The 20795-nt window shown below is 72.8% G+C and overlaps 5 protein-coding genes across 6 annotated transcripts; 3 read left to right on the top strand and 2 right to left on the bottom strand.

Moving 5' to 3' along the window:
- The first annotated feature begins 432 nt into the window (after window positions 1-432).
- ORMDL2 (ORMDL sphingolipid biosynthesis regulator 2) lies at window positions 433-1682 on the top strand. Its single transcript, XM_086478678.1, has 3 exons — window positions 433-901; window positions 1130-1281; window positions 1512-1682. The coding sequence occupies exons 1-3, from the start codon at window positions 728-730 to the stop codon at window positions 1645-1647; spliced, it is 462 nt and encodes a 153-aa protein (XP_086334804.1). The 5' UTR covers window positions 433-727; the 3' UTR covers window positions 1648-1682.
- Window positions 1683-2828: 1146 nt separating this feature from the next.
- DNAJC14 (DnaJ heat shock protein family (Hsp40) member C14) lies at window positions 2829-5250 on the bottom strand. Its single transcript, XM_086478606.1, has 6 exons — window positions 4039-5250; window positions 3850-3956; window positions 3645-3764; window positions 3368-3528; window positions 3169-3271; window positions 2829-3060 (listed from the first exon to the last, which is right to left on the bottom strand). Exons 1-6 carry the CDS (start codon window positions 5248-5250, stop codon window positions 2829-2831), a joined length of 1935 nt encoding a protein of 644 aa, XP_086334732.1.
- Window positions 5251-6620: 1370 nt separating this feature from the next.
- Window positions 6621-8188, top strand: LOC147413456 (transmembrane protein 198-like). Its single transcript, XM_086478570.1, has 4 exons — window positions 6621-6741; window positions 7004-7579; window positions 7843-7991; window positions 8084-8188. The coding sequence occupies exons 1-4, from the start codon at window positions 6621-6623 to the stop codon at window positions 8186-8188; spliced, it is 951 nt and encodes a 316-aa protein (XP_086334696.1).
- A 916-nt stretch (window positions 8189-9104) lies between these two features.
- PYM1 (PYM1 exon junction complex associated factor) lies at window positions 9105-11061 on the bottom strand. Of its 2 annotated transcripts, XM_086478670.1 has the most exons (4): window positions 11031-11061; window positions 10187-10280; window positions 9388-9621; window positions 9105-9336 (listed from the first exon to the last, which is right to left on the bottom strand). In XM_086478670.1, exons 1-4 carry the CDS (start codon window positions 11059-11061, stop codon window positions 9105-9107), a joined length of 591 nt encoding a protein of 196 aa, XP_086334796.1. The 2 variants fall into 2 exon arrangements, with proteins under 2 accessions (XP_086334796.1, XP_086334795.1); XM_086478669.1 differs by having other exon boundaries at window positions 9105-9621.
- Window positions 11062-14450: 3389 nt separating this feature from the next.
- Window positions 14451-20391, top strand: DGKA (diacylglycerol kinase alpha). The gene is made up of 22 exons (XM_086478610.1): window positions 14451-14501; window positions 14607-14718; window positions 14819-14899; window positions 15014-15063; window positions 15171-15245; window positions 15376-15495; window positions 15585-15702; window positions 16728-16816; window positions 17680-17799; window positions 17877-17975; window positions 18064-18153; window positions 18271-18344; window positions 18454-18528; window positions 18615-18700; window positions 18791-18880; window positions 18978-19138; window positions 19236-19300; window positions 19390-19480; window positions 19580-19769; window positions 19851-19971; window positions 20063-20123; window positions 20246-20391. The coding sequence occupies exons 5-22, from the start codon at window positions 15195-15197 to the stop codon at window positions 20342-20344; spliced, it is 1800 nt and encodes a 599-aa protein (XP_086334736.1). The 5' UTR covers window positions 14451-14501; window positions 14607-14718; window positions 14819-14899; window positions 15014-15063; window positions 15171-15194; the 3' UTR covers window positions 20345-20391.
- The last annotated feature ends 404 nt before the right edge of the window (window positions 20392-20795 follow it).

Raw genomic sequence — 20795 nt, 5'->3', positions numbered from 1 at the left:
AGCGCCCGAGGGGGCGGGGCGGCGCTGATCGACGGGCGGGATCGCCAATGGGTGGGGAGCAGGCCGGGCGGGAGGACTTCCTGGAGACGGGGCCGGGGGCGGTCACGGTCCTGGCAACGGCCGCGGAGCCGCCGGGTGGGCCGGGGGGCTGCGGGGGTCGGGGCCGCGAAAGGCCGGGAACGGAGGGGCCGGGGCCGCGAAAGGCCGGGAACGGAGGGGCTGGGGCCGGGGGGAGCGGGGACGGAGGAGACGGGGCCGAGGGGGCGAGGCGATGGCGGCGGGGCCGGGCTGTGAGGGCAGCCGGCGTACCTGGCCCTGGGCAGGGCAAGAGTCCCCCAGGGGCGAGGGCTCTGTGGTCGTTCTCCGGCCCCACGCGTGACGTTCCGTGCTGGGGCAGAGGTGGAGGTCGGGGGGGGGGGACGGCATTTGGCCTCCGTGCTCGGTGGGGTGGCGGCACGGGGCGAGGGAGCCCCGTTATGGGCTGGTTCTTCCTCAGTTCTGAGCGGGTGTGGTGGCTGGGGGTGAGCTCCTGGCTCTTCTCCTTACTTTTGTGTCCCTGTCCTGAAGGGCGAGATGCGGCGTCGCTAACCGGGGAGCTGGCGTCAGCGGTCGAGCGCTTGGGAAGGGCCGGGGCGAGAGGTGCTGGAGGAGGAGCCCTGGCCGGGTGAGGAACTGCAGAGATTTGGGAAACCCTCTCCGAGGAGCCCTCTGGGATCCCCTGTCCAGGATGAACGTCGGCGTGGCGCACAGCGAGGTGAACCCCAACACACGGGTGATGAGCAGCCGGGGGATCTGGCTGGCCTACGTGATCTCCGTGGGAGTCCTCCACGTCGTGCTCCTCAGCATCCCCTTCTTCAGCATCCCTGTGGTCTGGACGCTCACCAACGTCATACACAACCTGGTCAGTCCAGAGCTCGGCCCGCTTTTCTCCCGGGGCTGCAGAGGACGCAGGCTGGGGTACGGCTCCGCATCCCCGGGCGGCGAGGGAAAGGCTGGGGGGGAGCTGTGGCGGCTGAAAGGCCGTTGGCTCGGGGGAGCAGCCGCGAGGAGGCACAGAGCGCGTCTCCGTCCCAACACCAGGCTGTCCCGGGCTTTGCTTTCCATCTCCTCCCCCCCTTGGAACCCGCAGGTCATGTACTTGCTGCTGCACACGGTGAAGGGGACCCCGTTCGAGACCCCAGACCAGGGCAAGGATCGCCTCCTCACCCACTGGGAGCAGATCGACTACGGGACGCAGTGCACCGCGGCGCGCAAGTTCCTCAGCATCTCCCCAGTGGTGCTGTGAGTGCGGAGGGGGCTCGGGGGGGCTCAGGGGGGTGCCCAGGGTGGGCGGTGGGACCACTGGGCTTCTGTTGGCGCAGCCGCCCCGGCACAGACAGGTCCTGGGGCTGGGGAGGGCTCCCCCGGCGCAGGAAACACCAGCGAGGCACCCGAAATCCCCCCGGTGCCGGCGGGCTGCGGGGAGCGGCACAGAGCTCACCGGGGGGGGGGTGTCTCCCTCTCTCCCCCAGGTACCTCCTCACCAGTTTCTACACCAAATACGACCCCGCGCACTTCGTGGTCAACACGGCCTCGCTGCTCAGCGTCCTGCTGCCCAAGCTGCCCCAGTTCCACGGCGTCCGGGTCTTCGGCATCAACAAGTACTGAGGGACGGAGCCGGGGACGCCGGAGCAGCGCGAGGCCCCGGCGGTGAGGAGGGCTGGGCGCGGGGCAGGGCGCGCTCCGGCTCTTCGCCAGGGTTTTGGCAAGGCTCCTCTCTCGGAGGAGCTCCCGGCCGGGGCGTTATCCCTGCGGCGCAGGGCGAAGCGCGGCCGAGCGGTCGCACCCCACGTGTTCCCTTGGGGCTCCGGTCGCCCCACAGAACGCGCCTATGGGGAGAGAACTGCTGACAGGGGGGGAAGAGCCGCCCCCCCTCCACCCCCCTCCTCCTCACGTTTTGGATTTCCACTGCAATAAAGAACTTGGAGCGGCCTCCTCGCGGTGCGACCGGCCCCGGCTGGCGCCTCCCGCCCCCCCCGCCCCACACAGACCAGCCAGATTTCTTCAAACTGTACTTTTAATTTAACAAAAGTGGTAAGAAAGAGGTACAGGGCCCTTTCGAACCCCGCTGCTCCGGGCTGGGAGTACAAAAAGGTCAGCGAAAAGCCCTGCAGCAGCGGCTCGGGGGGGGGGGGGGGGGGTTTGGCTCGGGCGGGATCGCCGGCTCCCCCCGAGCACCCAGCTCACACCGGCGGTAGCTCGGGGGGGGCCTCACGCAGCCCCCAGGGCTGTTACTGCCCGGTGAGGACCGGCGCGGCCGCCGGGAAACCCCAAACACCGGGTGAGGCACCGGGCACTCGCGCGTCTCGGCAAAGCCCGCTCACGGTGCAGCTCGGACGTTCCGGCGGCGGCTCCTGCCGCCCAAAGGGGCTTTTTTTTATAAAAAAACCAGAAGCTGCTGTTGGTCCCTGCGCGCCGGGAAGGGGACGAGGGTCCCTCGGGCAAAGTCGAGGCAGGAGAAGCAAAACCGGTGCCGGGGGGGGAGGGCGGTGACACCGGGGTCCCGGCTGCGAGGAGGAGGAAGAGGAGGAGGAGAACGGGACAGGGGCTGCGGAGGCGGCACCGGAACGTGCACAGTGACCCTGAAGAGACGCGGCGGGCGGTTGGTCTGTCCCGGCCCCCGCCGGGCTCTTTGGTCGGGCCGGCACCCACCGCGCCAGCCCGCAGCCTCCCTGGGCGGCTTTTACATACAGAGATTATTTAAAAAAAAAAAAAAATAAAAATAGACTTTTTTTTTATTGGAAAGAGCCCTTTTGGTGCCCGGCCAAGCGCCGTCCGCCCGGCCCCGCTCAGCGCTGGAACGGCCGCCGCACCTTCTTCCTCCTCTTGTGCTTCGCGTCGCCCTTGGGGGCGGCCCCCTCGGCCCTGGGGGGCGCCCCGGGGGGAGCTGCTGCCCCCGGGGGGGCGGGGGGCGGCGGGAAGGGCCCCCCCCCGGGCATCGGTCCCGAGCTGCCCTGAAAGACGCGGGCGAAGAAGTCCTGCAGGTCGGCAGCCGAGGCGGGGCTGCCCTTGGAGGAGCTCCTGCGGGGGGAAAGCGGGCGGTTTGGGGGGTCTGGCCGAGCTCGGAGCCCCCCCCCCAGGCCGGGGGTCAGGCCCCTTCCCCGTCACCCATCCCCCGGCAGGACCGACCTCTGCCGCCCGGGCGGCGCGGCGCTCCTGGAGCCGAAGGAGATGTGGTAGGGGACGCGGTGGGTGTCCGGGGAGATGCCCACGCGCTGGCAGCCGGCCCACTCTGCCGGGGGAGACGCGGTCAGGCCACGGGGGTCACGGCCAGCGGCCCCCGCCCGGTCTGGCGGGGTCGGGGGGGGCTCGGGGAGGCGGCACCCACCCGTGATGTCGTAGATCTTGCCGTCCATCATGGCGAAGTAGGTGATCTTCAGCCCCAGCAGGCTGGACTCGGCCCAGAAGTCGCCCTCCTCGGCGGGGTGCAGCCGGCCGCACTCGGCGCAGTACCGGGCGCTGAGGGGGTCTCGCTCCATCTCGAACCTCCTGCGGCGAGCGCGGGCGGTTCCGACCCCCGGCACCCCTCGTTTCGGGGGCGCCCCCCTCCCCCTGCCGCCGCCGCCACCGGGTGCCCCGTCACCGCGCGCCGCCTCGGCACCTACTTGTGCTTCCCCTGGCACTTGCTGCACATCATGGTGTTCATGGCTTCCTTCAGGTCGTCCTGCAGCCGGCTCAGGAACTCGCTCACCGACCGGCTCAGCTCGCTCTCCGCCATCCGCTTCCTGCGGGGAAAGCGGGTCAGACCCCACGCTGGGCTGAGGGGGGGTCGGCACCCCCGAAAGCCACCCCCCAGCGTCGCCCACTCACATCTCGTACTCCTTCCTCCTCTCGGGGCTGCTGACGATGTCCCAGGCCGCCCGCAGCACCTTGAACGCCGCCTCCGCCCTCGGGTGCTCGTTCTTGTCCGGGTGGACCTGGAGGGGGGGAGGGGCAGAAAAGCTCAGCGCCGCCTGGCGGGGAGGGTGGGGGGACACCCGCCCAGAGCCCCCCGCGCACCAGCACGGCCAGCCGGCGATAGGCCTTCTTCAGCTCGGCGTCCGACGCCGTCGCCTCCACGCCCAGCACCTGGAAGGGGTTCAGCTCCTCCTCGGGCACCTCCGCCATGGCCAGCAAGCGGCTCATCTCCTCGCCGGAGCCGGCGGGAGACCCCTCGTCGCGGCCAGGGGCCGACGCAGCGTCCCCCGGCCCCCCTGTCCGACCCCCCCAGGGGGCAGCTCGCCACCTCTGCAGCAAGTCCCCGAGGCGCCGGCACACCCAGCTCTCCCCGAGGAGCCCCCACGTCCTGTGGAGCGCGGCCGCGTCCAGGAGCCGGCCCACCCGCCTGCTCCTGCTCAGACGAACCGCGCCGGCAGCCACCGCGGCGGTGCCGAGGCGCCAGCCCAGCCGCAAGCTGCCCAGGAGCAGCATGAGGAGGAGGAGGAGCAGCGCGCAAAGCACCCAGAGCAAGCGGAGGAAGAACCCTGCCCCGGCCCGTAGCCACCGGGCCGCCCTGAGGGAGCCGCTGCGGGCCCGCTGGCCCACCCGCCGGCCCCAGCTCCGCACGCCGGCCTGCGCCGAGCCCAGATCGCCGGCGCCGAGGCGGCAGCAGGAGCAGAGCAGCCGCCCGCCGGCCTCCGTGCCCAACCGGCGCGCCTGGGCCAGCGCCGCTGCCAGCAGCCCCCGGTAGCCGCCCAGCTCCTCTGCCGGCCCCGGCGACTCCGTCCCGTCCCCGCGGCTCCTCTTCCGCGCCAGCCGGTGCCGCTTGCCCGCGCCCCCCTCCTTCTCCTTGGGGGCCGAGCGATGCCTCTGACGCCTCCGCGTCCTCCGGACCCCCTTCCCCTCGCCGGCTCCGTCCTCCTCGCCCTCCTCCTGCCCGCGTGGCAGCGGCAGCACCGGGGCGGTGGCAGCGGCGTCCCGGTGGTGGCAGGTGAGGCTGCAGGATCCGTCCCGCCGCTGGGCCGTGGGGCTCGGCGGGGCGGCCGGTTCCCCCCGGCAGCGGCAGGAGCACTCGGAGCCGTCGGGGCTCAGGAAGGGCAGGTCGTGGTCGTCGTCGTCGTCCTCCTCCTCCTCCGGGCCGGTGCCCGGCGGCCGGCCGCAGCTCCCGTTCCAGGCAGCGCTCTCCGCCGCGGGGCAGCCGCCCCCGCCGCCATCCCCGGGGGGTTCCCGGCTCCAGCCGGACCCGTCGTCTCCTTCAGCCGTAGCCGCTTCCCGGTGCTGGGGCTGCTCCATCCCGGCGACCCCGCTGGCCCCGGCCGGGCCTAGGTCACGGCCATCCCGCCGGGCCCTGAGAACGAGAGCGGCATCAGCGCAGCCCGCGCCGGACCCGGGACCCCCCTGGCCCTGCCCCGGGGCTCCCTCCGACCCCGCCCCGGCGCCCACGAGGCACCCACCACCTCCCCGGGGACGCTTTTAGGCCGATTTCGGAAGGTTTCGGCCCAAAGCCGCAGCTCGGCCGGTGCTCGGGGCCCCGCTCGGCCGCCACCGCCTCCCCTCCCCCCGCCCGGGGCTGGCGGGGACCGGCGGGGGGGACTGGAGGGGGAGGGGGGGGGGAGGGCCAGGACTCACCGCGCCGGTGCCGGTGGCGGCGGGGGGGGGTCGCCGCCGCCTCCCGCCCCCCCCCGGGGTCCCTCACCCGCCTCACTTCCGCCTTCCGCCCGCCCGCCGCCGCCGCCGCCACCTCCCACTTCCGGAGGGGGGCGGGGCCAAACGCAGGCGCGTCATTCCCTGCGCCCCGCCCCTTAAAGGGGCCGCTCCCCCCGCCCCGTTAACCCCTTGGCCGCCGGCGGAGCGACCCGCGCGTCCAGCGCCGCCCCCGCCGTGGGCCCCCTCGCACGAAGCGCCTCCGTCCCGCGCGGTCCCGCCCCCCGCCCCGAACGGCCGCGGCGCCCCCGCGCCCCCCCCCACCCCCCCCCGGTCCCGACCCCGCGCGGGACCCCCTGTCGGCTCCGCCCAGGCCCCGCCCCCCCCCCCGCGCCGCCCCCGGCCCCGCTCCCGGCGGAGTCTCGGCTCCGCGGCCGGGCCGGGCCCCGACCGCCACCCCCGGGACCGGCAGCGAGCGGTGAGTCCCGGGGCGGCGGGGACCGAGCGGGGACCCCGCCCGGACCCACCGCCCGCCCCGTCCCCAGCGCTCCCAGTGCCCCCAGTGCGGCAGCCACAGGCAGCGCCGCCCCCCGCCCCGACCCCCAGCAGCGCCCAGTGCCCCCAGCTCGCTGTCCCCCAGTAGATCCCGGTTCCCCCTCCCGGTGCCCCCGTTCGTTGTCTCCCAGTGCCCCCAGCTCCCTGTCCCCACCCGCTCCCTGTTTCCCCTCCCAGCACCCCCAGCTCACTGTCCCCCAGGGGCTCCCAGTTCCACCTTCCAGTGCTCCCACCTCGCTGTCCCCCAGTTCCCCCTCCCAGGGCCCCCAGCCCTCCCTGCCCCAGCAGCTCCCCACCGTTTCCAGTGCCTCCAGCCCAGCTGTCCCAGTAACCACCCCAGTTCTCCCCAGATGTGCCCCCTACCCCCCGCCCCACCCCTGCCAAATGTGGGTCTGGGGAGGAGGGTGCTGGGTGCCGGGGGGCTCAGCACCCCCCACCCCCGCCAGCCGCGCAGCCCCCGGGCGATGGAGCCCGGCGCCCCCCCCGCACCCCCCTGTGCCCTGGAGCCCCAGCCCCCCTACGAGCCCGTTCCCGCCGCCCTCTGCACCCTCGGTGCCCTCTTCGGCGTCGTCTGCGGCTGCTTCGGTGAGCGCCGGCACGGCTGGGGGGCACTTGGGGGGCACACGGTGGGGGGCTTGGCGGGGACGCGGTGGGGGACAAGGAGAGGGGTGTTGTGGGGGCGCGGGGGCACGGCCAGAAAGGGTGGCACAGGGGACGCCGTGGGGCACGGCCACGGGGCACGGCCCCAAGGGACGGCAAAGGGGACGCTGTGGGGCACGACCAGAAGGGACGGCACAGGGGACGCCGTGGGGCACGGCCCCCGGTGACACCCCCGTGCCCTCGCCAGGCTACCGCTGCTTCAAGGCCATCATGTTCCTCTCGGGGCTGCTCTTCGGCTCCATCGTCATCTTCCTCCTGTGCTACAAGGAGCGGGTGCTGGAGACGCAGCTGAGCCTGGAGGCCAGCGCGGGCATCGCCCTGGGCATCGGGCTGCTCTGCGGGCTGGTCACCATGCTGCTGCGCAGCGTCGGGCTCTTCACCACCGGCCTCCTGCTGGGGCTGCTGCTGGCCACCGCCGCGCTGGTGGCGGCGGCGCCGGTGCTGCCGCCGCCGAGCCCCTGGGTGCCGGCGGGCAGCTTGCTGGGGCTGGCGCTGCTCTGCGCCCTCCTGGCGCTGCAGTGGCCCAAGGCGCTCACCGTCCTCTCCACCGCCGTCTTCGGCGCCGCCGTCGTCGTCGTCTGCGCCGACTACTTCGTGGAGGCGCTGGCGCTGGTGCTCTACGTCTACGACCGGCTGCGGCTGGCGCCGGCGGGGCCGCTGTGCTGGCACAGCTGGGTGCTGCTGGGCGCTTGGCCGGCGCTCAGCCTCCTCGCCGTCCTGCTCCAGTGGAAGCTGACGGCCGACGGCTTCTCCCACACCGACGGTGAGCGGAGGGCGACGGGGGTCTCCCCTTCCCGGCTGGGGCGGTGGGGGCAGCGGGGAGGGTGTCCCGGCGTGTGGGATATGGGATGGTGGGGACGGGAGGAGGGGGACGATGGGGGACGGGAGAGCAGCAGAACAGGGATGGAGGAGACGGTGAGAGGGCGGGGAGATGGTGACGGGAGCGGCCGCAGGGATGGGGACGGCGGCGGCAGCGTCCCGGGGGAGGGGGCGGCGGGGCAGGGCTCAGCCCCCCGCTCCCCGCAGTCGTCCTCAGCCGGCGGCAGAAGCGGCTGCAGCTGCTGCGCATCCGGCAGAAGGAGGCCAAGCGCCGGCAGAGCCAGGCCCCCGCCGAGGGCACCTACCGCCGCAAGCCGCCCCCCGTCAAGCGCTACGCGGGCGACGTGCTGGCCCCGGTGAGTCCGCGCCCCGGCGGGGTCGTGCCGGTGGCCGCGGGGCCGCGCTGACCCCCTCCCCCCCCGTGTTGTTCCCCCCCCCCCCCCCCCAGAGCTACATCCAGAGCCTGCGGGACCGGCAGCTGGAGAGCGGCACCGGGCCGGACCCCACCGCCGACGCCGACCGCGGCTCCACCGCGCCCCCACCCCGCCCCTGAGCGCCCCGTGCCCCACCGACGTGCCTTGGGGGCTGCCGGGCCCCCCACTCCCACTGTGCCTGCCCCTTTAAATAGGCAAATGAGATGCCATATGCCCCGCCCCCCCCGGGTGTGGCCCAAGGGAGGCGGGGCTTCAGGGCACGTGGGTGTTGGGGGTCCCACTGCCCCCCCCACCCTGCTGCTGCCTGCCCCCTAACCTGCCCCCTAACCCGCTGCAGCCCCCGCCCCTCGCCAGCCCCGCGGAGGGGGGAGCCTGGGGGCGGCCCCCACCCCAGCTCCTGCCCAGCCCCCCCACCCCAGAGGAGACCCCGTAACCAAATAAAGCCCCTCTGGTTATTTTTGTAGGACCTACCCAAACACTGTGCCCCCGCCCCGGGCCCGGCCCGGCTCCCCCCTCCGCCGTGGAGGGACCTGAAAGCCTTAACCCCACCGCGGGGGCGGGGGGAGGGGTCTCACCCTGCCATGGGGCCCCCCCCAGCCCTGCCCCGAGCCCCCGCCAATGCCCACGGTGCCCCCCCCGCCCCCCCCCCCCAGGCAGCACCGAGCTCCCGCCGCCGGGTCACTACTGCAATTTTATTATTGCGTGATTTTTAAAAATCAAGGGGGAGAAAGAGAGAGGAGAGGCTGCAACACAGAACACGAGGGGCCGGGAAGATTGGGGGGGGGGGGGGGGGTTGTCGTGGCCCCGCCCCAAATAAAATGAAAACTCAAACCCAGGAGAGGTGCTCGAGAGTCACCGGGTTTGTGACACCCAGAGCCGGGAACGACCGTTGTGAAACAACCCCCACCCCACCCCCCCCCCCTCCCCCGCCGGCACCCGCCCAAACCGCATCCCCGGGGCTGGGTGCTCCGTCCGGGCAGCCCCCCCAACCCCCCCTCCGAGCCCCCCCAACGCCCTCCCCCCCCCCCCCCCCCCTTACGAGTCCAGCTCCAGGTCCCGCAGTTCCTCCTCCAGGGCTTTCCTCCGGCCCAGCTTCTCCAGCTGCTCTTTCGTCGGCTGCTTGATCTCCCCCGCGTCGAGCCGCTGCTGCAGCTCCTCCACCTGCCGCAGCTTCTTCTTCAGGTTCTTCACCTTCCTGCTCTTCTCCGAGGCGGCGCCTTCCCCCTCGGCGGGGGCTGCGGTGCCACAGGCCGGCTGCGGCGCCCCACTGTCCCCCGGCGGCCCCTTGTCCCCGCCGCCGCCGCCGCCGCCCCCCGACAGCGAGGCCTTCTCCAGCGCCTGGATCAGTCCGTCCGCCTCCCGCTCCCCTTTCTCCTGCTGCTGCTTCCGCTTCTCTTTGCGTTTCAAATTCCTTTTGGCCGCCTTGGACAGTCCCGTCTCGCCGCTCTCCGCCTTGCCGGGCTGTTTGCCGGGCGGCGCCGCGGCCTCGGGGCTCAGCCCCGGCGGCAGCTCGGGTTTGCTTTTGAAGAACTTGACGTATTTGTTCTCGTACCTGCGCGGAACGAGAGGCCGTGACGGCGCCTCTCCCCCCGCCGACCCTCCGCCGGGCCCCGGCGCGGCGCCCAAGACCCCGTCACCAAACCCATCGGTGCCTCCGGCAAAGCCTCCGCCGCGGAGCAGCAGCAGCAGCCCCGGGGCCGGGGGCGGGGGGGGGTCCCCGCGGGCTCTGCCCCCTCCTGCCCTGGGCGCGGGTCAGCGCCCCCGAGCTCCGCGCCCCGGCAGCCGCCTCCGCTCGGGGTCCTCCTCGCGTCTGCGGGACGGCCCGGCCCGGCCCCGCACGGCCCCCCCCCAGGAGCGCCGGGGCGGGAGTCGATACGTACCGGCAGGACGCGGCTTAGGGGGAGGGTGAGGGGGTCGGGATGGCTCGGGCACCTGGAAAGAGACTGAGACCTCGAGACGTCACCCGGCGCGGGGGGGGGTCGGGGGGCCTGGGGCCGGGACGGGGCGCTCCGGCAGCTCCGCTCCCCCCCTCGTGGCGTGGCAGACCCCAGAGGGAGAGCCGGGAGCCCCCCCACCCCCCCGGGACACCCCCTTTTCTCCCCCCCCCCAGCACTTACACCGGCACCTCCTCCTGCGGCACGTAGCCCTCCTTCACCCGCCGCTGCTTCCGCCAGGTGCCGTCGGGGCGCTGCGTGGAGGCGATGTACTTCCCTGCGGGGCCGAGGCGCCACCGGCGGTTGGCCACGGGGCGCCGGGACACCCCACAGCCCCCCTGGGAGCCCTGGGACACCCCACACACCCCACGGGGACCATGGGACAACCCAAAGGAGCCCCAGGACACCCCACAAGAGCCCCAAGACACCTCATAGGGGCCCCAAGGCACCCCACAGGAGGCGCCGGGACACCCCACACACCCCACAGGGGCCCCGAGACACCCCACAGGAACCCCAGGACACTCCATAGAGGCCCTGGGGGTCCCGGGACACCCCATAAGAGCCCCAAGACACCTCATAGGGGTCCCAAGTCACCCCATAGGGGCCACAGGACAGCCCACAGGAGCTCCAGGACACCCGGGACACCCCCACAAACCCTACGGGGGCCTCGGGACACCCCATGGGCGCCCCCCTGCCCCAGGCCTGGGGTGGGGACACCACAACACCACGGTGGGGGGGACGAGGTGGGCCCAACCCCACAGAGACTTGGGGGGGGGGGGGGGGGGGCGGGACCGACCCCACAGAGACCGGCAAGGGCGGGGGGACAGACGGGGCCCCAGAGTGAGCGGGGGGGCGGCGCGCGGCCCCCCCCGAGCTGGGGCAGCGGAGGGGCCCCGCGGGCCCCGGGGACCGCCTGGCCCACAGGGCGCCCGCCCGGCGGGTCCGGAGGCCGCAGCAGCCCCTCGGGGGCCGGGCCCAGCCCCGGGGGAGCCGCCGGCCCCACGGCCCCGGGCCGGGCCGCACTCACCGGTCTCGTCAGTCACATAGGGAGTCGCCATCTTGCGAGCGCGACACACTTCCGGCCTCCCCGGCCCCGCCCCGGAAGCGGCGGCGGCGGCAGCGACCGGGCGTGGCCGCAGAGGTGCGACGCGGGCCGGGCGGCCATTTTGGTTTTAAAGGCGCAGCGCCCCGCCTGGGCGGCTCCCGGCCTGCACCGGGGGAGGCCCCCCCCCCCCAGCCCCGGTGGTGCGAGGGTGCCGTGGCGACCCCAGCACACCCCCCCCCCCCCCCGCCGAGCCCATCGCCACGGCGACCGTCGTGTCCCCAAAGCCCCCGTACCCCGACGGCTGCCGCTCCTCCCGGGACCGGGGGGGGGGGGGTGTCAGCGGCTGCGCCCCCCCGGGGGGGGCTCGGCGGGAGCACGGGGACGTGTGTGTGTGTGTCCCCCCGTCCCCTGAGGTTCCCCGGGACCGCGCCTGTGGGACGGGAACCCCCAAACCGCCACCGCCGCCCGCGATCGCACCGCGAGATACGGCGGGGGGGGGGGGATGGGGAGGAAGCGGTGGGGGGGGCGCCTTCATTAGCTTAATTAGCTTCATTAGCTAACGAGGCGGCAACTGCCTCCCTCCCACGCAGCCTCCACGGGGGATCCCCAGGCCGCGGGGGGGGGGGCCGTACCCCGCCCCGGGAGCTGCCGCCCCCCCCCGCCCGGTCCCGGTCCCCGCTGCGGCGGCGGGGTCCGCCGGTCCGGTCGGGTCCCTGCCCCCCGTTGCCGCCACACCGCTCGCCCCCTTCCCCCCCCCCCCCCCCCCCCCTCCTCCCAAATCCGCCGCCGTCGCGTCCCGTTTCGTTCCGTGTCGGGCCCCCCCCCCCCCCCCCGCCCCCCTCCACCGGTGGCACGTGCGGCCGGTGCCGCCCCCGCCCCGCCGGGCCGTGATGTCACGGGGCCGGGCCGGGACCAGCCGTTGCGCGACCCGCCAGGTACGGACCGGGCGGCAGCACCCGGGGGGGGGGCTCGGACCGGGCGTTACCGGGGAGGGGGGGGGAGGGGGAGGCGGAAGAGGCCCCGGGGATGCCCGGTGTGAGCGGGGCCCCCGTTACCGGAGCGAGGGGTGCCGGGGGGGGGGGTGTCTCCAGCGTGACGGGGGGCGGGGGATGGGAAAGGGGGTGCGTTGGGGGCGGACGCCCCCAACGCACCCCCTTTCCCATCCCCCGCCGCAGGGCCGTGGGTGCCCCCCGCCCCCCCCAGTATCCCCAGCATGGAGGAGACCCCGGACTGGGCCACCCTGAGCCCCCAGGAGTTTGCCCAACTGCAGAAGTACCTGGACTGTGAGTGGGGGGAGGGGGGGGGGGGGGGGCGGGGGGGGAGGGACGGACATGACGACACGGGACACACGGACACACGGACACACACACCCCCCCACGCACGACGTGACACCACGACCCCCGCGTGGGTGTGCCCACGCGTGTGCAAGGGGGCTGGGGGGGGGGGGGCTCGGTGGGTGTGGGGGTGGTGTGACGGGGGGGTGGGCACGCGTGTGAGTGCGTGGGGGTGGCGTGACGGGGGGGGTGGGCACGCGTGGGTGGGCTCTGCACGCGTGGGGATGGCGTGTTGTGGCCGTGCACGCGTGTGAGTGCGTGGGGGTGGCGTGACACGGGGGGTGGGCACGCGTGGGTGGGCTCTGCACGCGTGGGGATGGCGTGACGTGGGGGTGGGCACGCGTGTGAGTGCGTGGGGGTGGCGTGACAGGGGGGTGGGCACGCGTGGGTGGGCTCTGCACGCGTGGGGATGGCGTGATGTGGGGGTGGGCACGCGTGTGAGTGCGTGGGGGTGGCGTGACAGGGGGGTGGGCACGCGTGGGTGGGCTCTGCACGCGTGGGGATGGCGCGTTGTGGCTGTGCACGCGTGTGAGTGCGTGGGGGTGGCGTGACGTGGGGGTGGGCACGCGTGTGAGTGCGTGGGAGTGGCGTGACGGGGGGGTGGGCACGCGTGGGTGGGCTCTGCACGCGTGGGTATGGCGCGTTGTGGCCGGGCACGCGTGTGAGTGCGTGGGGGTGGCGTGACATGGGGTGGGCACGCGTGGGTGGGCTCTGCACATGTGGGGGTGGCGTGACGTGGGGGTGGGCACATGTGTGAGTGCGTGGGGGTGGCGTGACGTGGGGGTGGGCACGTGTGGGCGGGCTCTGCACGCGTGGGGATGGCGTGACGTGGCTGTGGGCACACGTGGGGGTGGCTCTACACACGTGTGCACACATGGGGATGACATGACGTGGCTGTGCACGCGTGTAAATGCGTGGGGATGGCATCCTGTGTCTGTGTGCACACATGTGGGTGGGCTCTGCACATGTGTGCACGCATGGGGATGACGTGACATGGCTGTGCACACGTGTAAATGCATGGGGATGGCATCCTGCGTCTGTGTGCACACGTGGGGGTAGCTCTGCACGCGTGTGGATGGCGTGATGTGGCTGTGCACTCGTGTGGATGCGTGGGGATGGCGTGATGTGGCTGTGGGCACGTGTGGGTGGGCTCTGCATGCGTGTGAATGGCATGACGTGGCTGTGCATGCGTGTGAGTGCGTGGGGATGGCGTGAGGTGTCTGTGGGTACGCGTGGGCGGGCTCTGCACACGTGGGGATGGCGTGACGTGGCTGTGGGCACGTGTGGGGTTGGCTCTGCATGCGTGTGCACACATGGCGATGACGTGACGTGGCTGTGCACGCGTGTGAATGCGTGGGGATGGCATCCTGCGTCTGTGAGCACACGTGGGGGTGGTTCTGCACGTGTGTGCACGTGTGGAGATGGCGTGAAGTGGGTGTGGGCACGTGTGGGCGGGCTCTGCATGCGTGGGGATGGCGTGATGTGGCTGTGGGCATGCGTGGGGGTGGCTCTGCACGCGTGTGCACACATGGCAATGATGTGACGTGGCTGTGCACGCGTGTGAATGCGTGGGGATGGCATCCTGCATCTGTGAGCACACGTGGGGGTGGTTCTGCACGCGTGTGCACATGTGGGGATGGCGTGAAGTGGGTGTGGGCACGTGTGGGCGGGCTCTGCATGCGTGTGAATGGCATGACATGGCTGTGTGCACACGTGTGAGTGCGTGGGGATGGCGTGATGTGGGGTGGGCACGCGTGGGGTGGCTGTGCACGCGTGGGGATGGCATGACGTGGCTCTGCACACGTGTGATTGGCATGACATGGCTGTGCACTCGCGTGAATGCGTGGGGGTGGCGTGAGGTGGCTGTGGGCACGCGCGGGGGCGGCTCCGCACGCGTGTGCACGCACCGGGGCGCCCCGCAGCAGCTCCCCACGCGTGCGCGTGTGCGCGGCCGCCTCGCCCGCGTGCCGGCAGGAGCTCGCCCACGCGTGTCGGGGCGGGGCACACGCGTGTGCACGCGCCCGAGCGGCCTCTGCCCGCAGACAGCAGCAGGAAGGTGCAGGACGTGCTGCGGGAGTTCTGCGGCGGGGGGGCCCTGTCGCAGCACCGCCGCGGCGAGGTGAGGCCCTGGGACCCCCGCCTGGCCCCGCGGGCGGCCCCACGGGGTGGGGGGCTGCACCCTGAGCCCTCCCCCCCCCCCCAAATCCCCGCGGTGCCCCCCCAGTGCGTCGACTTCGAGGGGTTCACGCTGTTCCTGAGGAGTTACCTGGAGGCGGACGATGTCCCCGAGCCGCTCTGCCGCCACCTCTTCGCCTCCTTCCAGAGCGACCGGGCGGGTGAGGGGGGGCCCAAGGGGGGGGGCCGAGGGGGTGGGGCGGGGGTGCTGGGGCACCCCGAGGGTCTCACCGGGCGGTGGGGGGGGGTCTCTCCCCGCAGGCAGCGACCTCGTCTGCGTTAACGACGTCTCCTGCTACTTCTCGCTGCTGGAGGGGGGACGCCCCGAGGACAAACTGGAGTGTGAGTTGCGGGGGGGGGGGGGCGAGGGTGTCCCCGGGGGGGGGGCTCCGGGGGTCCCCAGGGACCTGCCGGGGTTCCCTCACCCCGGTCTGTGTGTGTCCCCCCCCCCCGCAGTCACCTTCAAGCTGTACGACAAGGACGGGAACGGGCTCCTGGACAGCTCGGTGAGCGGGGGGGTCAGGGGGGGGGCTGTGGCTGGGACCCCCCGGGACCCCCTCAACCCTGCGGCCGGGCCCCCCCCCCCCCCCCGCACTGACGCTCCCGTCCCCAGGAGGTGGATCGCATCATCACCCAGATGATGCGGGTGGCCCAGTACCTGGACTGGGACGTCACGGAGCTGAAGCCGGTGAGCGGGGCTGGGGGGCGATGGGGATGGCGGGGGGGCTGCCCCCAGCCCCGTGCGTGTCCCCCGCCCCGAGCCACGTGTGTCACGCGTGTGTGCGTGTCCCGTTCCCCCCCCCCTCCCCCCCCCCCAGATCCTGCAGGAGATGATGCGGGAGATCGACTACGACGGCAGCGGGACGGTGTCGCTGGCCGAGTGGCTGCGCGGGGGGGTCACCAACATCCCGCTGCTGGTGCTGCTGGGCCTGGAGGTGGTGAGTGCGGGGCGGGGTCCGTCCCCGTCCCCTGCCTGGCTGGGGACCCCCCCCCACGCCCCCGACACCGTCCCGTGTCCCCCCCCCAGCACATGAAGGACGACGGGCAGCACATGTGGCGCCTGAAGCACTTCAACCGCCCCGTGTACTGCAACGTGTGCGGGGGGCTGCTGGTGGGGCTGCGCAAGCAGGGGCTGAGCTGCACCTGTGAGTGGGGGGCGCGGGGGGACAGCGGGGGGGGGCGGGACGGGGATGGGGATGGGGATGGGATGGGGGACAGCAGGGATGGGGACAGGGACAGGGAGGGGGAAAGGGACAGGGACAGGGATGGGGACAGGGATGCAGTGGGGATGGAGGACAGCGGGGATAGGGACAGGGACGGGGATGCAACAGGGATGGGGATGGGATGGGGACAGGGACGGGGATGGGGACGGGATGGGGGACAGCAGGGATAGGGACAGGGATAGGGATGGGGACAGGGATGGGGATGCAGTGGGGATGGGGGACAGCAGGGATGAGGACAGGGACAGGGACGGGTATGGGGACAGGACAGGGATGGGGAGGGGGACAGGGATGGGGATGCAGTGGGGATGGGGGACAGCAGGGATGAGGACAGGGATGGGGAGGGGGACAGGGATGGGGAGGGGGACAGGGATGGGGATGCAGTGGGGATGGGGGACAGCAGGGATGGGGACAGGACAGGGATAGGGACAGGGACGGGGATGGGGATGGGGACAGTGATGCAGTGGAAATGGGAATGGGACAGGGATGCAGTGGGGATGGGGACAGGACAGGGACAGGGATGCAGTGGGGATGGGGACTGGGATGGGGAGGCAGCGGAGGCGAGGATGGGACAGGAGTGTGGTGGGGACAGGATGGTGATGAGACCAGGATAAGGACGGCGTTGGGGACAGGGATGGGGACGGGCTGGGATGGGGATGCAACAGGGACAGGCTGGAGATCAGGACCGGGACGCCGTGGGGCTGGGGACAGGGTGGGGCTGGGGACCAGGGTGAGGATGAGGCTGCAGCGGGCGTGGGACGGGGATGTGGTGGGACCAGGATGGGGTTGGGGAGAGGGACGGGGACAGGGGTGGGACGGGGACCCACAGTGGCTGCAGGGCGGGGATCAGAGCAGCGGAGCCGGGGGGGGGGGGGGGCTGTGGGCGGGGCCTGGGCTGAGCCCCACCCTGCCCCACCCTGCCCCACCCATCCCCCGCTCCCCGCCCCCAGTCTGCAAGTTCACGGTCCACGAGCGCTGCGCCCGCCGGGCCCCCCCCAGCTGCATCAGCACCTACGCCAAGTCCCGCAAGGAGGCCGGCGTGAGTGGCCCCGGCCGTCTGTCCGTCCTGGCCGTCTGTCCGTCCTGGCCGTCTGTCCGAGCGGCCTTCTGTCCGCCTGCCTGGGGCTCCGCCCGCCCGCCCGCCCACCCAGCCGTGTGTCCATCCGCGTGTCTGTGTGTCCGTCCATGTGTCCGTCCATGTGTTCATCCGCATGTCCGTGTGTCCAGCCGTGTGTCCAGCCACGTGTCCATCTGCATGTCCGTGTGTCCGTCCATGTGTCCATCTGCGTGACCATCCGCATGTCCGTGTGTCCAGCCACGTGTCCATCCGTGTGTCCATCCGTGTGTCCATCCATGTGTCCATCCGCATGTCCGTATGTCCATCCGCGTGTCCGTGTGTCCAGCCGTGTGTCCATCCATGTGTCCATCCATGTGTCCAGCCGTGTGTCCATCCACGTGTCCGTGTGTCCAGCCGTGTGTCCGTCCATGTGTCTATCCACGTGTCCGTGTGTCCGTCCGTGTGTCCATCCACGTGTCCGTGTGTCCATCCGTGTGTCCATCCGCGTGTCCATGTGTCCAGCCGTGTGTCCGTCCGTGTGTCTATCCACGTGTCCGTGTGTCCGTCCGTGTGTCCATCCACGTGTCCGTGTGTCCATCCGTGTGTCCATCCGCGTGTTCGTGTGTCCAGCCGTGTGTCCGTCCGTGTGTCCATCCGCGTGTCCGTGTGTCCGTCCTTGTGTCTGTCCACCACCTCCTCCGCCAACCTGCGCATCTCTCTGGGCATTTCTCTGTCCGTCCGTCCATCCACCCTCCCCACCCTCCCCCCCCTGCACCCACCCACCGAGGGGGTGACGCGGGGGGGGACACTGGGGGTGACGCGGGGGGTGACGCGGGGGGGGACAGGTCCAGGCCCACGTCTGGGTGAAGGGCGGCTGCGAGGGCGGCAAGTGCGGGCCGTGCCAGAAGAAGATCAGGAGCTTCCAGAGCCTGACGGGGCTGCACTGCGTCTGGTGCCACCTGAAGGTGGGTGCATCCCCGCGGGGGGGGGGTCCCCCAGACCCCTCCCGGCCCCCCCTGACCCCGCTCTGCCCCCCCCCCAGATCCACGAGGAGTGCCTGCCTCTCGTGCCCCCCACCTGCGACTGCGGGGTCTTGCGGGACCACGTCCTGCCCCCCGCCGCCATCTACCCCGTCCTGCTGGTGAGTGGGGCCCTGGGGCGGCGGGGGTGTCCCCTGGGTGCTGCCAGACCCCCCCCGGCCCCCCCCAGCTGAGCCGGGGTGCTCGCAGGAGCGGCAGGACAGCCAGAGGGACAGCAGCGGGACGCCGCTGGAGGAGGCGCCGCAGGTCTTCACCACCCCGGAGGGTCAGGCGCTGCGGGTGAGCCGCGACCCCCCCCCGCCCCGTGTCCTGTGCTGTGTGTCCCCCCCCCATGTCCCCCCGTCCCTGGGGGGTTGGGGTGCAGCCCTCACATTCCCCCCCCCCCCCCCCCCCCAGATCAGCCCCGTGCCCAACACCCACCCGCTCCTCGTCTTCGTCAACCCCAAGAGCGGAGGGAAGCAGGGGGAGAGGTAAGGGGGGGCCGGGGGGACCCAGTGGGGTGGCTCCGGTGGCAGGGTGGGGAGGGGGCGGCCGCTTGGCCCCCCCCCCCGGCCCCCCCCAGCTCCCCTCTCCCCCCAGGGTGCTGCGGAAGTTCCAGTATCTGCTCAACCCCCGGCAGGTTTATAACCTGCAGAAGGGAGGACCCACCCCCGGGTGAGTGGGGGGCACTGGGGTGCCCAGGCTGGGGGGGGGGGGGGGGGGCAGCCTTGCCCTGACCCCCTCCCCTCTCTCCCTCCCAGGCTCAATTTCTTCCGGGACGTGCCAGATTTTCGGATCCTGGTGTGCGGTGGGGACGGCACCGTGGGCTGGATCCTGGATGCCATCGGTGGGTGCTGCCCACCCCCCTCGGTGGGTGCTGCCCCCCCCCACTCCCCAGCCCCCCCCTTGACGCCCCCCCCTCTCTCTGTCCTTGCAGATAAAGCCAACCTGCCCCACCGGCCCCCCGTGGCCGTGCTGCCCCTGGGGACCGGCAACGACCTGGCCCGGTGCCTGCGCTGGGGGGGAGGTGAGTGGGGCAGGATTTGGGGCTGGGGGGGGGGGGGGGGGCACAGGCAACCCCCCCCCCCACGGCATCCCACGGGGCTCCCCCCCCCCCGTCGCAGGGTACACCGGGGAGGACCTGGTGAAGATCCTGCGGGAGGTGGAGGGCAGCAGCCCGGTGCAGATGGACCGATGGCGGGTGCAGGTGCTGCCCGAGGACCCGGCGGCCGCGGGGGACCCGGTGCCCTACGAGATCATCAACAACTACTTCTCCGTCGGGGTGGTGAGAGGGGGCGGCTGGGGCAGGGGGAGGGAGGGGGGCACGTCACCCCCTGCCCCATCCCCAGGACCTCCCAGCCCTTCTCTTCCCCCCGCCCCAGGACGCCTCCATCGCCCACCGCTTCCACGTCATGCGGGAGAAATACCCGGAGAAGTTCAACAGCAGGTGGGGGGCGGGGGGAGGGAGCGGGGCCATCCCTGTGGTGTCCCCCCCCATCTCCAGACCCCCCCCACCGTGTCCCGTCCCCCCCCCAGGATGAAGAACAAGCTGTGGTACCTCGAGTTCGCCACCTCCGAGACCATCTTCGCCACCTGCAAGAAGCTCAAGGAGTGTCTGAGCGTGGAGGTGAGGGGTCCCCAACGCCGGGGACGCGGGTGGGGGGTGCTCAGGGCTGCCCTGCCCCACTCTGACGTGTGTGTGTGTGTGTGTGTGTGTCCCCCGCAGTGCTGCGGGACCCCCCTGGACCTGAGCGGGGCCCTGGAGGGGCTGGCGGTGCTGAACATCCCCAGCATGCACGGGGGCTCCAACCTCTGGGGCGAGACCAAGCGGGCGCTGGGGGAGGCGAGGAGGGGGCCGGGGGCCGGGCAGCCCCCCGCCATCACCGACGCCGAGACCCTCAAGACCTGCGTGCAGGGTGCGTGGGGACACCCCCTCCTTATTCCTCAGCCCCCTGCCCGCACCGCCCTCACCCCCCACCTCATGCCACCCCCCCCAGACCTGAGCGACCGGCGGCTGGAGGTGGTGGGGCTGGAGGGGGTCCTGGAGATGGGGCAGATCTACACCGGGCTGAAGAGCGCGGGCAAGCGCCTGGCGACCTGCTCCGAGATCACCCTGCGGTGAGGGGGGGGGGGGGGGCTTGGGGGCTTGGGGAGGGGGTGGGGGCCAGGCAGCGATTGAGCCGGGGGGGGGGGGGGTCGTGTTTTGCAGGACGCTGAAGCCCCTGCCCATGCAGATCGACGGGGAGCCCTGGATGCAGCCACCCTGCACGGTACGGGGACACCCCCCCCCCCCAGGCCTTGGGGTGCTGGTGGCCCTCGCCAAGCACCTCAGGGACGCCCCCCCTCAAGGTGCGGGACCCCCCCCCTTCACCCCCCAGCCTCTCTCTGGCAGATCAAGATCACCCACAAGAACCAGACGCCGATGCTCATGGCCGCGCCGCCGCGCTCCTCCAGCTTCTTCGGCCTCAAGAAGGGGCCCCCCGAGGCCTGAGGCGGGGGGGGGAGCCCCCCCCGAGCTGCCCCTGGCCAGGGGACACGGACCAACCCCCCCGTGTGTCCCCAGCAAGGGCAGGTGGCAGCTCTGCCCCCCCACCCCCCACCCCACGCACCCAGGGGTGCTCGGAGCCTGCGGGTGCCGTGTCGGGGGGGGGGGGGGGCTGTGCGAGGCCCCCCCATGTGTGTGCCGTGGTGGCCGGAGCCCCCCACCCCGCTGGGCCTCCCCCACCGTATTTATTGCCCCTGCCCCCAATTCCAAGTGCCTCTTGCAGTAATAAAGCCGCTGGTGAGACGGACGCTGGCTGTGCCGACCGGGGGGGGCCGTGGGCTTGGTACCCCCCCCCAGCAGGACCCCCAAACCCCCCCAAGACACCCAACGAGACGGAGTCCCCGGCTGAGCTGAGCCTTTATTCTCTGTGGCAGCGAGGCCGGGGGCGGGGGCACGT

This window comes from Leptosomus discolor, chromosome 27 (genome assembly GCF_034619465.1).
Source record: "Leptosomus discolor isolate bLepDis1 chromosome 27, bLepDis1.hap2, whole genome shotgun sequence".
Taxonomy (NCBI): Eukaryota; Metazoa; Chordata; class Aves; order Leptosomiformes; family Leptosomidae; genus Leptosomus; species Leptosomus discolor.
This window is presented reverse-complemented; position numbering and strand designations above follow the sequence as displayed.